Here is a 14,735-nt window from a genome sequence, read left to right as displayed (position 1 = left end):
TCAGGCTCAGAAGAGGAGCAGGCAATGCCAGAAAGAAACTCTTTGGCAGCAATGGGAGAGACACAAAGTGAAAAGAAACCCTCCTCTTCTGTGTTCGCAGCTTGGCACATAACGTGGCAGCCTCTGCAACACGGGAAGCTCCTTGCTTCCTCTGAGGGCGGTCATGTCAGGAAGACCAAAGTAAAACTCTTTAACTTTCCTCTTCTCCTGGGAAGGCATGTACCTGCACTTCTGATCCCCAGGAAACTGGCTGGTACAAGTTACCAAAAAGCACCATCTCATTTGAGTGAAAGACTGGTGTTTCATAAGGGCAGAATGGACCAACTCTCACCCCAAACCACCTTTTGGGGCAAGGGTTTGCCCAGAAAGTCTTGTGCTCCTATGTTGATAGTTTCTGTCTCAGTCTTAGCAAAGCCTTCAGTACATGTGCAGAGCAGACTCCATCTCCATTTGCTTCCATAGGATGGGCCTTAGAGCCAATGGAGGTAACTCACAGCCTGAACCCCTGAACCTTACTTGTTCTTAACAAACTTCTTTACAGCAAAACTTCAGGAGTTATTCCAGCAAGTAAATTTACATATACAAATTATGTATTAGATCCTGACAGGAACTAGGAAAAAGAAATCAGTGCAACTATGTTCAGAGCTTGGCAAGGAACCAAACTTCAATAAAAAGCTGCTGTTATTTGATAATGAGTATCAGGACTCTGAAGACAGAAACCAGAAATGGACAATGCACTGAATGCGTACCTCTTCTCAATCAGGCAACTCCTCTCCCTAATCTGTTCCCTTTACGGACAATGGAGCAAGAGCAATTTAGGGCAGGAACATAACTGAGGTGCTCCAATGTGCCCTCTAGGCTGGCTCTGCTCCCCAGGACAGAGGAGGCCCAGTGGCTGCTGCAGTGGCCGAGCAGCAGCGTGCTGGGTGTCACCGGGAGGCTGACAACAAGAGCACCCCTGGCAGTGGTACAGCAGTAAACCTTCCCCTAGAAACACTTGTTTCCTACATAGTTAAAAGCAATTCAAGCAATATGTGAAAGAATAACTCTACCCAATGACTTGAAGCAACCTGGGAGCTGAAAAAAGGCTTGCAAGGGTCTTACTGCTTTCCTGCCACAAAGAAATGAGGGAAGAACTAAATCCATTCTGTTTTCTTGTTGCATTTGGAGAGTTTTTTTGCATTGGAGGGCTCTCTTGAGGCCTGGGTGATCATTTTTTGTGGGTTTTTGGTTTTTTTTTTTCAGAGTAAGACTAGGGGTTCTCAGTCTTCACAAAACAGATACAATTGCAAAAATACTTTTTCTGCATAGCACCTGCTGTTTTTCTGTTTAGCTTTTTGTCTTGTCTTTTCCTACTGAGAAATTTAGAAACTGTTTGGGCATTTCTGTACTTGAATTGCTCCCACTTCCTGCCTTCCCAACAAGCATCCCCAGGGGCCAGCTGGAAACAGTACCCAGCATCCCAAGGTAACAGGCAGCTAGTCAAACAGGTACTGTCAACTCACAGATGGTCCTTTAGGTCCTGCTAGTTGGTACCAAATTATATGCATTTTAGTGGCTTTAAAACAAAAAGAACCAATCTCACAGCTGTTGGGTTAGAAAAACTCCTCACAAAGTCCTATTAGAGATCTGCAAATGACTGAATGTCAGCCTGAAACACGCACTGTACAGAAGAGAAGACCACACACAATATAAAACAGGAAGACCACGGTGACAGCAATGTGCAGACCGCTAACCTCAGGATGAAAATCCAGGAGGCCCCATCACTGCTACCAGAGTGCCCCAGAGTTTGTTGTCTCGGATAGCTATAGCTGCTTGTTATTCATTACTTTTTCTCACCTTGTGTCAAAAGCACAGCACATGCTCACACCCAGGGCTTTAAGAAGCTGTTCAGAGTATCCTTGTAGCTTCCTTTTCCCAGGTTACACCACCCCTGAGAATACTGCAGTAGTACCTGGCTATCCCAGCAAATATATAGGATGGATTTTATTTGCTCACCCACTCTTTCTGGTTCTCAAGTACTTTTAATATACTGTGAAATTTAACATATTGGTATTAATAAAAATTAGTAAGTTGTAATACACTGTTGTTGAAGAGAATAACATGGCAGAACTCCCTTGTGAGGGTTTTAATAAAGGTTTTCTGGTTAGTTACTTATGGTGCTAGACCTTTCATGCAAACACACCCACGTTTCCTACAGCAAGTTTTTCCTAAGCACAGCACCAAGCATTTCAGCATAACAGCATGGGGGAAAAAAAGGTAAGGAAGCCTCCTGATGTATTTCTGCTGCAGTTACAAGGAACCACTCATGCATGCTCTGAGCAGCAAGAAGCAGAAAGGCAGTCACAGTTGGCTGCCATCTTGCCGGCATCATCACCATCCTCCCCGCCCACAACAGCTCATGCAGCCCCCATACACTGCAGAATAAGCTCTCCTGCTACAAGGGCTGAGGAAAACCCCAACCCCTGCTGGGCACAGGTGAGATCAGTACCAGGCCTCCTCCTGTGCCCAGCCTGATGGGAAACTTTCCACGCTCTCAGCTGTCCCTATGTCACACAAAGTCAAAAAGAAAGCAAATGTCTCCAGAGGCATTGGATTCTTAATAGGCTTTTAAGTGTCCTCTGAACCTAAATTTAGGATTATGGGAAGAAGTAAGGAAAGACATCCAACATTTATATTTCATTCCCCAGCACAGAAACAAGTTCACTTGATACGCCAGTTTTAGGCATTCCGAAGTTATAACTGGCCCTTAAAGCTGACGTGTAAACCTTGTGGACAGCCACAGGGAGAAATAAACCTGCAGAAGCAGGGCGTTTTTTTAAGCAAAGAGTTTACCAACATACTCCTCTTCATGTTTTAATAGTAAGACCAGATCTAAATATTTAATGCCTGAAAGGTTAAAAGAAACCTGATACATAACTTCATACATACCAGACTTATCTCAAACTGCTAAATATGAATTGACATAGCTTATGACATCCTACATCTTACAATAGCACGTTGCTCAGCCACAGTAACTGCTGGGGTTCTAAATAAAGAGGCTGTAACTTTACCTCTTCGTAGCCTAAATTTTTATGTGCCTTGTTGAGTCATAAGCAAGAAAAGAAAACCTTAAAGAAGCTGTTATCATGACTAAAACACAGATGCTGCACATAAAAACCACAAGAAAACCAACCAACCAGCCAACCAAAAAATAACACCAAAACCAAACAAACTCTTCCCCTCCCCTCCAAACAAAACCCCCACACCCAGAAAAGGACAGCTCATAATTAAAAACACTTGAAGACACAAAGAGTTGTGAAATAAAGCAAGTTTTTCGCATTACATAATATTTCCAATTAAATATTGCCATCTCTTCACCTTTTCAGACAGAGATATCATGATTTCCTCAATTTCATCAAGCTCAGATAAGTACAAAAGCATAATGAAAATGAGTGGTGGTTCTTCCACCACTCATGACCACATCTGACCATGGCATGTTCTGAGCCCAAGATGAGAATTTCATCTAAATGCTTCCAGAGGTACTGTCACAATATTTTGCATGATAGTAAACACTTTGTTCTTGAAACTGGGTCCATTTTGTGTATATCTCACTTGACAGTCTTAGAGAAAGCAACATATATTACATCAGGGTGCTCTGCCACCTATTTAAATAAAGCTCTTCAGTCTTTGAAGTATTTCTTTCATGAAAGAAATAAATTGAGAAGTACACAATTTACAAATTAAATCATCGTAATTTCTACAGAAATAAAAGCAGCTGCACATGAAAAAGATGAAAAGAATATAAATGAAAGAGGAATAGAATAGCTGAAGGCAAGGAAAGAACAGTACACACTATTTGAATGCCATAATGAAAATCAGCAACAGAGAGCAACTATTTCTTTACTGCTGAATATTGAGATAGTGCATTTATCATTACATATCATTGTGGGGAAAAAAGTTATTAAGTCATATGAAAAATCAGTCAAACAGCATTATGAAACCACATGTATTTTATATGATTTTCCACAGTGAGATCTTCCAATGGTAACAAAACCTTGCCTTCAGTAAGTATAAGGACTGAAACAACATAGCCCTGGTCTGAAATATGATACCCATATAGCCGGACTAGCAGCAAGTTCACGAAAAGTTGGCAAGTGGCAATTGTTTGAAGCATCACTACCATGAGTTTGCACATTTTGCTTACACCATTTTTCAAGATAATCAGTCTGACAATGTTCAAACATGCATCTCCTGACCTTGCTTTTCAATGACACACATTTTCTTTTTTAAGCTAATACGAAATAAACCATCATAAGGTATCAAAAGCTTACATGTAATGATTAATTTTGAAGAGAAGGGAAGCTTCCCTACTTACCATACTAGCCATACTAGCATGATTCCCTGTCTTATGAACTAACACCCCTTCTTCCCTTTTATCACACTACATGTGCAGGCCATGCATCTTAGAACATCTCAGAGGGGACAGGACTATATTTAGCCTAATTCCACTTCTGCAAAATCGGCAACCCTCTGCCTTCCTTACAAACAAAGCTAAATCAGAGGCTGGGCTGAGAACAACATCATGTAGAAATACCTTCCTCCACACTTCTTACTCCAAACCCACAGCTTTTAAGTAACAGCTTCTAATTTCTCTTCCATAGTTTAGGTCCTTAACTTTGTTTTAGTGTTTTAAGTTCTGAAGGGTAAAGCTTAAAACATGACAGAGTGTTGGACTGCTTCAAGAGAACTAATTCAAATCCAATTCACTTGTGTGGTTTGTATCTTCTGTATAAAGCAGGTTTACATGGAGGCAGGAAACAAATTATTCTGTTCTTTTCCAAGTGTAATGCTAATTTATTTGAAGATACTTAATATGAACTTAACTTTTTTTCCCCTAATTAAGGACTTGAACATGCTGTACTTCAGTCTACAGCAAAATGAGTTCAACACTCTGAACACTGATCATAAGAGGAAGAACTGCTTTGTCTGTCAATACTAATATCTATAAAATATGTGCGAAGTGCAAATGGCTAAAAAGGGAAACTATATGAAAACTGTCAACAACTACTGATGTGCTATCAACAGCACTGACCTCATTGATGTAGATACGACTGTTGTTATCAGTTATTTTCTGAGGAGTCCATTAGAAGCAGCTATAAACTGTTTCATTTTTTTAACAGATTTCTTTTTAATCTTCAAAAAGATGTTTTTAGATTGCAGGAAAAAAAATGCACTTAAAAAAAATCCATGAATCAATAATATGGTACTTTATAATTACTTCAGGAAAAAAAGCCTGAAAGAAACATATAAATGGACTTCTGTTGGGGCATGGGAAGCAAAGTATCATACTAATTTTCCTCCCTGGCTTTATGAGGAGATGGTTTCCTTTATGGTGCCATTGAAGATGATTGAGGAATTTTTGTTGTTGTTTCTGTTTTGTTTAGAAATAAGACTTGTTTTAAATCTCACTATGTATTCAGAGTCAAAAGTAGATTCCATCTTCCTTGCAGATTTTTACATGTGGCAAAAAAAAAAAAAAAAAAAAGAGGAAAGTTGTAAGGAAAAAAAAGGTCAGAAAGAGGATACCCAATTCAAATACATTTCACTCGATTTCTGCAGCTCTTCCCAGTGTGAGTTGAGTCAGCCAAGCTTTCACATTTGAAAACAATGCTTCCCAAGACAAGAAAAGCATCCCACTAATATGCCCCACAGATGTCCTTTCAAATCTGGAACATGCCCATCTAATGCAAGAATCTACCACTTTAATGTGAAAATGCCACTGCTAATGGAGGCTTTACCTGCTCTACAGACTCTTGGTTCTTCTTGCTACAAAGTCTACTTTAAGTACCACACTTTAAATTAAAACTTCAGGGACAAGCCTTGGAAATCTACCTTTGTCTCAAACAACTTCTGAGATCCTACAGGACTGGCCATTTCTTTCTCAGTGAGATAACAGAAGGTAAATCACAGGTTATGGGAAAGTACTGTGGTTCATCCCCACAAAGGAGGCTGACTAAACACATGCACAAGGAGTACAACAGAAATCTAACATTTCAATTTAAAGAGGTGTACATTTTTAAAGCAAAACCACAAGTTATTTATATGGATAGATTTTTCACAAAGTAATCTGATCTGGGAACCAGGGGATTTTACTTAAGAGCATCTGTGTTCCACATTCTCAGGAAAGAAAATTTAAATAATCTTAAAAGCTGAAAAAGGTATTTTTATCACAGCCTTTGCAGCTATTTCACATTTCACTCAAAGAGAGCTGAACCAGATATTTCCAATCACATCTGGATGCAGGCCCTAGTAAGTACTGTGTGCACTGTCTTAACTAGAACTTAAATTATTCTATTAAAAAAAGCCTAACCCTTAAAAAACTCCCCCCGAGTTCTGGCATTCCTTCTCAGGTTTTTTCAATTTGTGTGATGTCAGTTTACATCTAATAAGCACGTTGTTTATTATCTTCATTTAAGTCAGGACTTTTACGAAGTTACAGCAAGAGTCATAGGAAGCATATCACGATTACAAATCCATAATGCATGCAAGATCCCTGTGTAGCACCGTTAAATCCATTAATCACAGTCTTCTTGGTCCCAATTATGCTAAGAAGATATTCGATAAAGCAATTTCAACTCACCTCTCTCTCTCTCCTTTTACCATCAGTGCAAAGAAGGCAAAACCACAGCGCTTCCGACAAATTCTCAAGGCACCTCTTTTGTTCCCTTTAAATTAAATCCGAATTGGTTGCACGTTTTACTAAACTGCTAATGCTCTCCACATGTTCCCTCTCTCAAACTGAAAATGTTTTCTATTAGGAATGCCTAGCACTGAACATAAAACTGTAAAATGTCCTTCAAACAACCCCAAGTTCCTCTCTTTCTCTGGAATGTATCACTACTTGCCCAAATGAAGAGCTCACAGTCCCACAGTTAAGCTTCCTTTAGGGAAGCTTTTTAATAAGACTCCTTTTCTTAGTGTGTTCAGAAACTCTCTTATCAAAAGAAAGCTGTTTATTTTAAAATCCATCAGTTATTTCCTTTAAAAGAACAAAACAAAGCTACAAGGTTCTACAGCATGAACTAGAGGAACTTCACATTGTCCACGGCCATGAAAAACCAACTCAAGCACTCAGCACACAGCAAATGCACATGTGCCAGAATGAAATGGGGTAATGATACTTGCAGGGAGAAGCATCTCAAGTGAGACAGTACCAAGAACATGGGCTGTAGGCACAAGTTTAACTTTACTCTCGAAGAATGAAATGCAACATGGTTTCACATTTCTTTAACCATAACAGCACTGACTTTTCAACACCTCGATGCTACACTCTTAAGAAGAAAAACCACGTTTTTCCCCCCTTCAGTCCATGTATCTCAAGTTCTCTGCAACAAAGGGCCAGGTACAGTAACAGACTCAACACAGGGTTTTGTCTTTGTGAAAGCACTGTGATTCCACTTGGGAGGAACTTGTCCCTCCACATGCTTGAGGTGCAAGTCCTACCAGAAGGTTCAATAGATGCAGAAATAGTTGCAGAATCTAATCATATCTGCTCTAACACATACAACAAGTCCACATAATGGATAACAGAAGGGAAAACCATACATGGAAAAAAGGACTAGCTGCATAGTTCAGCTATTACAGGACAAATAAAAACAGCTGGCTTCTACTAGCCCCATGGTTACAACCAGCTTACAGATTCCCTCAGGTATCCCAGAACAATACAGGCTCAAGAAGATATTTATGGCTACGTTTCGTAAATGATATCAAGACAAGGGGATATCAAAAAGATAATCCCAAGAGCTCTGTGGAAAGGCTGGGTTATTGGTGCTAACACTGCTGGCTAACACAGATGCCCTGATAATAGGGGCTAGAAAGAGCCGCTGTGCGGCACGGCAGCCCTTGTGTCCCAGAGTTGGGAATAATCCACTGCAGAGGTAACTTTGCATCTGCTCATGTGCAAGAGCCAACAGAACTAGATCATAAAATGGTTATAACAACTAATACTGAAGCTATATTATACATTTAGCAAGACTCTTGCAATAATACACTTGCACTCTGTTTAGGGCCCTCACTGGATCAAGCTATGAAATGTAATATACACAAACATCTATGCAAATTATTTTTAATCTACTGACAGATGAAAGAAAGACTGCACAAATATAGGAGATATAACCATACAAAAAAAAGTAATTTTATAGTGCAAAAGCATTTTAAATAACCAGCTGAGGGTCCTGGGTGTGTGCTTTGGTTGGTTTTGTTGGTTTATTTGGTTTGGGGATTTTGGGGTTTTTTTAATAATAAGCTGACATAAAAAGGTAGTAAAATTTAAAATACTCCTTGCAAGATTTGCTGGCCTTACAAGCCACAGTACTCCAAGTAATCCCAGGTCAATACATGCACTCAGAATCACATCAACTTTTGTTATTTGCATTCTTCTTGTATTACACTCTATTAACAACTGAAGCTTATATCAAACTTCTTTTGGCAGAATCTAAGTCATTGTCATGGATCTCTGTCCAAATGTCATTCTCAGCATTGATTGCAACACTCCTGATTTAACATCACAGGCATAAGCATTTTAGAAGAGGACATGGGGCTCACTTGGGCTAAATACAGCGCCCAGATATGTAAGAGCAAATGGTGCCTTTTCTTTTTTTTTCAGAGATCACATCAGATTTTGAGAAAAAAACTATGAAGCAATGCACAAACAAATGAAGCAGGAGCCACAAACAGAGCTGGCCAACCAAGGACCTAATGGTTAAACCAAGTCCTTCTGCAGGAAAACTGGAGCTGGTAAAGATCTTCAAAATTTCACTGTCATAATGTTGCTCTGACTAAAACCTTCTTTTTAGTTTCAGGGGCTAAAACTTTTGACACTCTTGACACTTTTGACAGTTGGTGTTCACTCTTCTAGGAACCCAGAGTGCCGAGAATATTTCTCTGCCTGTTTTTAAGGGTTCTTACCCCTCTGAACAACACTATAGTTACATTCTCATTTACATTAGACATTATCATGGCTTCAGCTGAGCCCTGTAATTGTTAAATATATACAAACTAAAATAATGTTAAGACACAACTAAATACAAAATCATATGGCTGCCAAAAATACTAAAAAGACTTTTCCCACAAGGGTAGTAACTCATAATAAATGTGATTTGAATAAAAGGTCAAATTTGAAAGCTTGTGGGAAAAACCCTACAGTAGACACTATCTGATTTAAGGAGCACTCAGAGCCTGGAAGGCCAGCCATGTTCTGGGCTGCATCAAATGTGTGGCCAGAAGGGTGAGTGAGTGGATTCTGCCCCTCTGCTCTGCCCTTGTGAGACCCACCCTGGAGTGCTGCACTCACAGGAAGGACATGGACCTGGCAGAACAGGTCTAGAGGGCATGAAGATGCTCCAGCCCTCTGGTTACCTCTTCTGTGAAGACTGAGAGAGCTGGGGCTGTTCAGCCTGGAGAAGACAAGGCTTCAAGGAGACTTTACAGTAATCAAAGGGGGCTTTTAGAAAAGAAGAAGAGCAATTTTTTATATGGGCAGCTAGTGATAAGACAAGTGGCAATGGTTTTAAACTGAGAGAGGGCAGATTTAAATTAGATTTTAGGAGGAAATTCTTTACTGTGGGGGTGGTGAGGCACTGGAACAGGTTGCCCAGAGAAGCTGTAGATGCCCCATTGCTGAAGTGTTGAAGGCCAGCTTGGATGAGGCCCTGAGCAACCTGTTCTAGTGGGTGGCACCACTGCCCATGGCAGGGGGTTAGAACTAGGTGTTTTTTAAGGTTTCTTCCAAACTTAACTATTCTATGATTCTATGATTCCTCCACTAAGGTCTTTGGACATCAACAAGTACAAAAATACATCTATAATTTTCAATTATTTATGTTCTCTGAACAGAACTGGTTTCAGCAATGCTCTTTTGATATAAAGAAACATTCTAAATATTGAAGTTTGTATTAAAACCACTTAAATGTATTAGCTATTAATTAATCCTGATAATTTAATCAGGATGAAAGCAAAATGGGAAAAGAAATAGAGTAATATTTAAAAGAAAAATTGTTCCCCCATGCTGAAAGTCCTTAGAATGAACATAAGAAAAGAACTCACATTAAGAGTTAAAAAAAAAAGAAAGTATTAATGCATTAAATTAAGGTACTTAAGAAGGACTCGTATTTAACAGGGTAGAAAGTACCACAACTACTGCACTCAAGTCATTAAGTAATATTCCTTCCCTGCTCTGCTTAAAACCAAAAAAACCCTACCCCACTTGACATGGGACTTGCTAAGTCTTCCCAAGTCTCAGAAAATACTGGCCTGTAGTCAATACATCCTCTGACACTGAAGCCCAATGAATTCTCCAGAGATTTGAAGTCACTAACGATGGAAAACTTTATCTGGATATCTGAACATAAATGCTTTTGTTATTTCCCACAATTTAAAAGTACAGCGAGTTAGGAAGAAGGATAAAAGAATTGATGCAACTTCAAAATGGGAGAGTTTATGTCAGGAAAGCTAGTTCTTTACACCTATCAGCTTTTAAGAGCAAAGTAGAATGCTGAATACAAAGATGACTGGAGGCTCTGCAGAAAGGTCACTACATAACAAACCACACCTTCTCAGAAAGCAGCCCTAGCTACCTATTGGGGACTTTGCAGAGTCAGTAACATTGCTAACCACAATGCTTTCCACGGATACTGTGAAGACTGAAAGAAAATACCTGAAGCATGACAATTTTCCTCCACATAACGCCATCTAGGATTCCTCGAGCTCCTGACTTCTACTCCAAATATGTAACACATCTTTTAACCTCTAAACCTAATGCTTGCATTTCAAAAGAGAAGTCAACAGGCAGCTGATGTGCACACACCCACTGTGCCAGTGAAATAACCCTCTTATTCTGTGACAGGTTTAACTGCCAGGCACAGCTCTACAAACAGCACCAGTAGTAAGAAACACAGAATATCCCCCGAGTCTTTCAAACTATCCCATACCAAAAAATAAGACAAGCTTGATATGCAAAAATAAAAAAGAAAATAAGAGAAAAGAAACTACATTACATCAAGCTATGGGCTGAAACAAAAACTTACCCCAAAAATCTAAACTTCAGCAGGGGGAATGGAAATTAGAACCAGAACTGGCATTTGGCTTTCCTGCCTATAATGAACCAAGCCAAAAGCCCATATCCAAACACACCTCTTTTCTAGGAGTTTGAAATCTGGACTCAAGTTTTGCAGCCTGACTTCCTCTGTACTCACTGCTGAATGCATCACTGCTGCCAGAGAGCAACAGCACCTGACAAGGGACTACACTTTCATACAGGAACGATTAAGATACATGCACAGTAATACACCTAATTGCCCACAGTAAGCTTGAATGAAAACAGATAACAACAATGCAACCACACGTTGAAGCTCAGAACCTTATGAGCCCCAGTTCCTCGATGGCTGCACTCTGGAGAAAAAAAAATTACATGAAAATTCTTTTTATAAAACCTCAATCCGGGAAACTTATCAAATCTTGTCTTCCTGCACTGGTCTGTTTTGCCAAATATACTTCCAGACCTAACAAGAACAATCTTCTCCAAGCTGTTCCTAATTTCACTGACATTTATAAAATCAGTTTAGGCTTTGCATCATCTCTGTTCCTTCTGTAACACTTAACACGTAGGCTTGCTCTGCTGTTCTTCCTTAAGTCAATGGTAGTAGAGGAGAAACTGTTCCTGCACAAGGCAGCCTAGAGATTGTTCTCAATGAGAGGTATTTGAGGAATTCTGTAGGTTGCTTATACTCAGTTGAAATTCTCAGAAATGCCATTTCATAACGTATCCTGGGGGCAGGGGAAAACATTCAGCTGTATTTAAAAGCTGAATCCTCCAAAAGCAATGTCACTAGAAATGACACAAAACTTTGACTTCCTCCTCCTCCTTTTAAGGAAGATACCTATATTTCAAGCTACGATCTCCTGAAGCAAGACCAACAACAAGTTAAGTTTATTAGTGTTGAATCTACTATGAAGAAGCTGAAACCAACTGTTGCACATACACACAGGATTTAATTTTTTTTTTAAACCAGCCTCCCATAAAATCTCTCATAGTATCAGCAGGACATGAGCATTAGCTTTGCCACTGGCACTCAGTGAAACGTTCTGCTCTGTAGAATGCTGGAGAGCATATTAACGCCATCCCAGAACATCAGCCTCCATTCATGCAACCTTAAAGCTCTTCTGACACGCACTTTATGACTTTCATTAGACTTTTCCTTGTGACAGCATTGTTTTAACCAGAGTTTTTAAGACACTGACACTGTGATAATGACAAATATGCAGCCAAGATCTGCAAGATGTGAAGTAATAAACTTTATATGCTATTAAAATATAGTAGTTAGCTGTCAGCCAACAATTCTTCAGATCCCATTCCCAATTCAGAACACAGTCTTTTTTGAGCGCACACAAAGGCTGTTACAGGACAGATAATTGAAGATTCTTCAAAGCATCACCCAACCATCTGACTTCACTGTCAATACTATACTTCCTTGGGATGTTTAACATGCTTTAAGGGTAGTGTAGCTAATACAACCTAATTTCAGCATGCAACAAACAAAATAATAAAATCAATTTATTGGCCATTATCGTCAATTTAGAACACAGCCAAGTCTGATTCATACACTCCAGATTTGCTTGTTGGAATTCTGTTTATTTGGTCTCCTTCAGACCTGTGGAACTTTACTTACCAATGCAGGCATGGACTCTGACTGACAGCTGGGTCCTCAGAATTATGCTGTGCTTCTTGCCCCTCCTAAAAAGAGAAGAAAAGTATGTAAAGGTGTAGTGAGGAAGAAGAGGAACTGGAAAGAAGCAAGTCAAATTGAGCCTAAGAAAAAAAGGGTAGGAGGGAAGGGAAGATACTAGAAATTTTGTCTTTGTTTCTCATAATCCACCTCCATTTTAATTTGCAATGAATTAATTTTCTTCGTCAAGACTGTTTTGTCTATGATAGTAATGGTTAAGTGATCTCTCCATCTTTATCTCAATCAACAAGTTTTTTTACCTTATTTCCCCTCCCTTCTGCTGGGGAGAGAGAGTGAGAGGGCAGCTGGGTGGGCATCTGGACACTTGCCAAGGACAGCCCACCACAATGAAAACTGTATTAGAGAAGTATCAAGTGATGACTGCACATTTTAGTTTTCACAGAAATACTTTAATGCTATGTATAATAAAGCAGTAAAAGAAAATCCAAGGTTAAACAAGAGATTGTTGACACTTTCACAGATCTGCCATGTAGCCTAATGGATTTTTAAAGCACAAAGGTAGCTGTGTTTTTCATGCAAAAAGGCAAAACTGAGTCCTTCTTCACTCTGGCTCTCAGCTCCATATAGGTCTTAAATGGAGTGCCTATTTTAATTAGCTGCTACATACCTCATTTGTTTTTCAGTCAAGTTACTATTAGTTGCATTTTTTTCAACCTGGACAAGAGCACTGTTCTTGATTTCTAGGTGCTACACCTGCAAACTGACATGAGGGCACAGACAACACCTTTCCTCTGCACCCAAATGTGCTCACCTGATGGAAGGTGGGAGGGTAAGGAAAGCCAAATGTCTCTTCTGCTTGTACAACAGCATATTCTCCCTCATTTCTCTGAAACTAAAAATGCAATTCCTGGACAAGTGGCTCTAGGTGGCCCAGATGACCTCCAGAGGTCCCTTCCAACCTCAGCCATTCTGTGATTCAGTGAATTTATTGTGGGAAAACATGCATGAAGGCAAACTGTTTTTAGAACACCATCAAATGCAGCTTAGTTTGTGCCATGTGAATCCTAGACCCACTTCTACATGCAAGTTAGAGCACAAACTAGCACAACCTTTCTCAATTACATACTTTGCAACTCTGCTGAGAGGCTTCAGGGCTAAACCCTTCACACAGACATCCAGCAGAATCTTCTACTGGCTGTAACTTGAAACATTTTTCTAGTAACAACAAAAGTTCTTCCCTACCTTATTGTTTTCCTGCCCACAGTTATTTTGCAGAACAAAAATATTTTTTAATTCTTTTCATGAAAAAAAGAAAGCCAAAAGTTTTATATTATTTCTCTGAAAGATTTGCAGGGGAAGCAAGGTAACAGAAGTAGTGACAGGTATTTTCAGAAAAATATTGCCCCAAGGAAAACATATGGGAAAACCAAGAAAAGTAAGGACCTGAAAAAGAAGTGGTTAACATGCACCTGTGTACCTGCTAATAGAGGACTTAGTTCCAGTTTCAGAACTGCAACATTTCTCTATAGATCAAAAAAACCCAAAACACTAAACATAGATTTTTTTTTTTAAAAAAAGCAAAGCCAAAAACCTTTAATTGAAATTTCTCTTTAATAGGTCTACTTGGACATCATTAGGACAGAGTGGGCAAAGTGTCTCCCTTCTCTTAAAAACTTGAAGCGCCAAGCAGCAAATGCTATTGCCCCCACAAAAGCAGGCTGTAGTGTGGACTGTGAAATTTCCTGGAGCAGCTTCAGGTTTAGGACTGACTCTGCCCACCTAAACTTCTCCTGTTGTTCTGGCTAGACACAGTCTTTGCCTGGGCTCATATTCTGCAGATTTTTGATAGCTGCCCCTCCCCACAGGACTGCTGACTCCTCTGGAATATTTAATTTGCCAAGTTAGTGAGGAATCTTTGACCTAACCTCTCGCCCTTCCAAACATCTGATTCTGTACAGAAACTGTTTCTCTTGATCTCCCTTCCTTGATGGACTTGTTGATACACTTGAC

At 39.6% G+C, this 14,735-nt stretch overlaps 1 protein-coding gene across 14 annotated transcripts in view; it reads right to left on the bottom strand.

The window, feature by feature from the left end:
- Positions 1-14,735, bottom strand: part of FHOD3 (formin homology 2 domain containing 3) — a 377,773-nt gene that overhangs the window by 307,026 nt on the left and 56,012 nt on the right. For all 14 annotated transcript variants that reach the window (XM_039572720.1, XM_039548148.1, XM_039548141.1 and 11 more), the window contains exon 3: positions 12,708-12,772. In XM_039572720.1, the coding sequence (XP_039428654.1) occupies positions 12,708-12,772 (65 nt within the window). The remainder of the gene's footprint in view (positions 1-12,707; positions 12,773-14,735) is intronic.

The sequence above is a fragment of the Corvus cornix genome, chromosome 2, assembly GCF_000738735.6.
Source record: "Corvus cornix cornix isolate S_Up_H32 chromosome 2, ASM73873v5, whole genome shotgun sequence".
Classification (NCBI taxonomy): Eukaryota; Metazoa; Chordata; class Aves; order Passeriformes; family Corvidae; genus Corvus; species Corvus cornix.
Note: the sequence above shows the minus strand (reverse complement) of the source record. Positions and strands in the feature narration are given on the sequence as shown.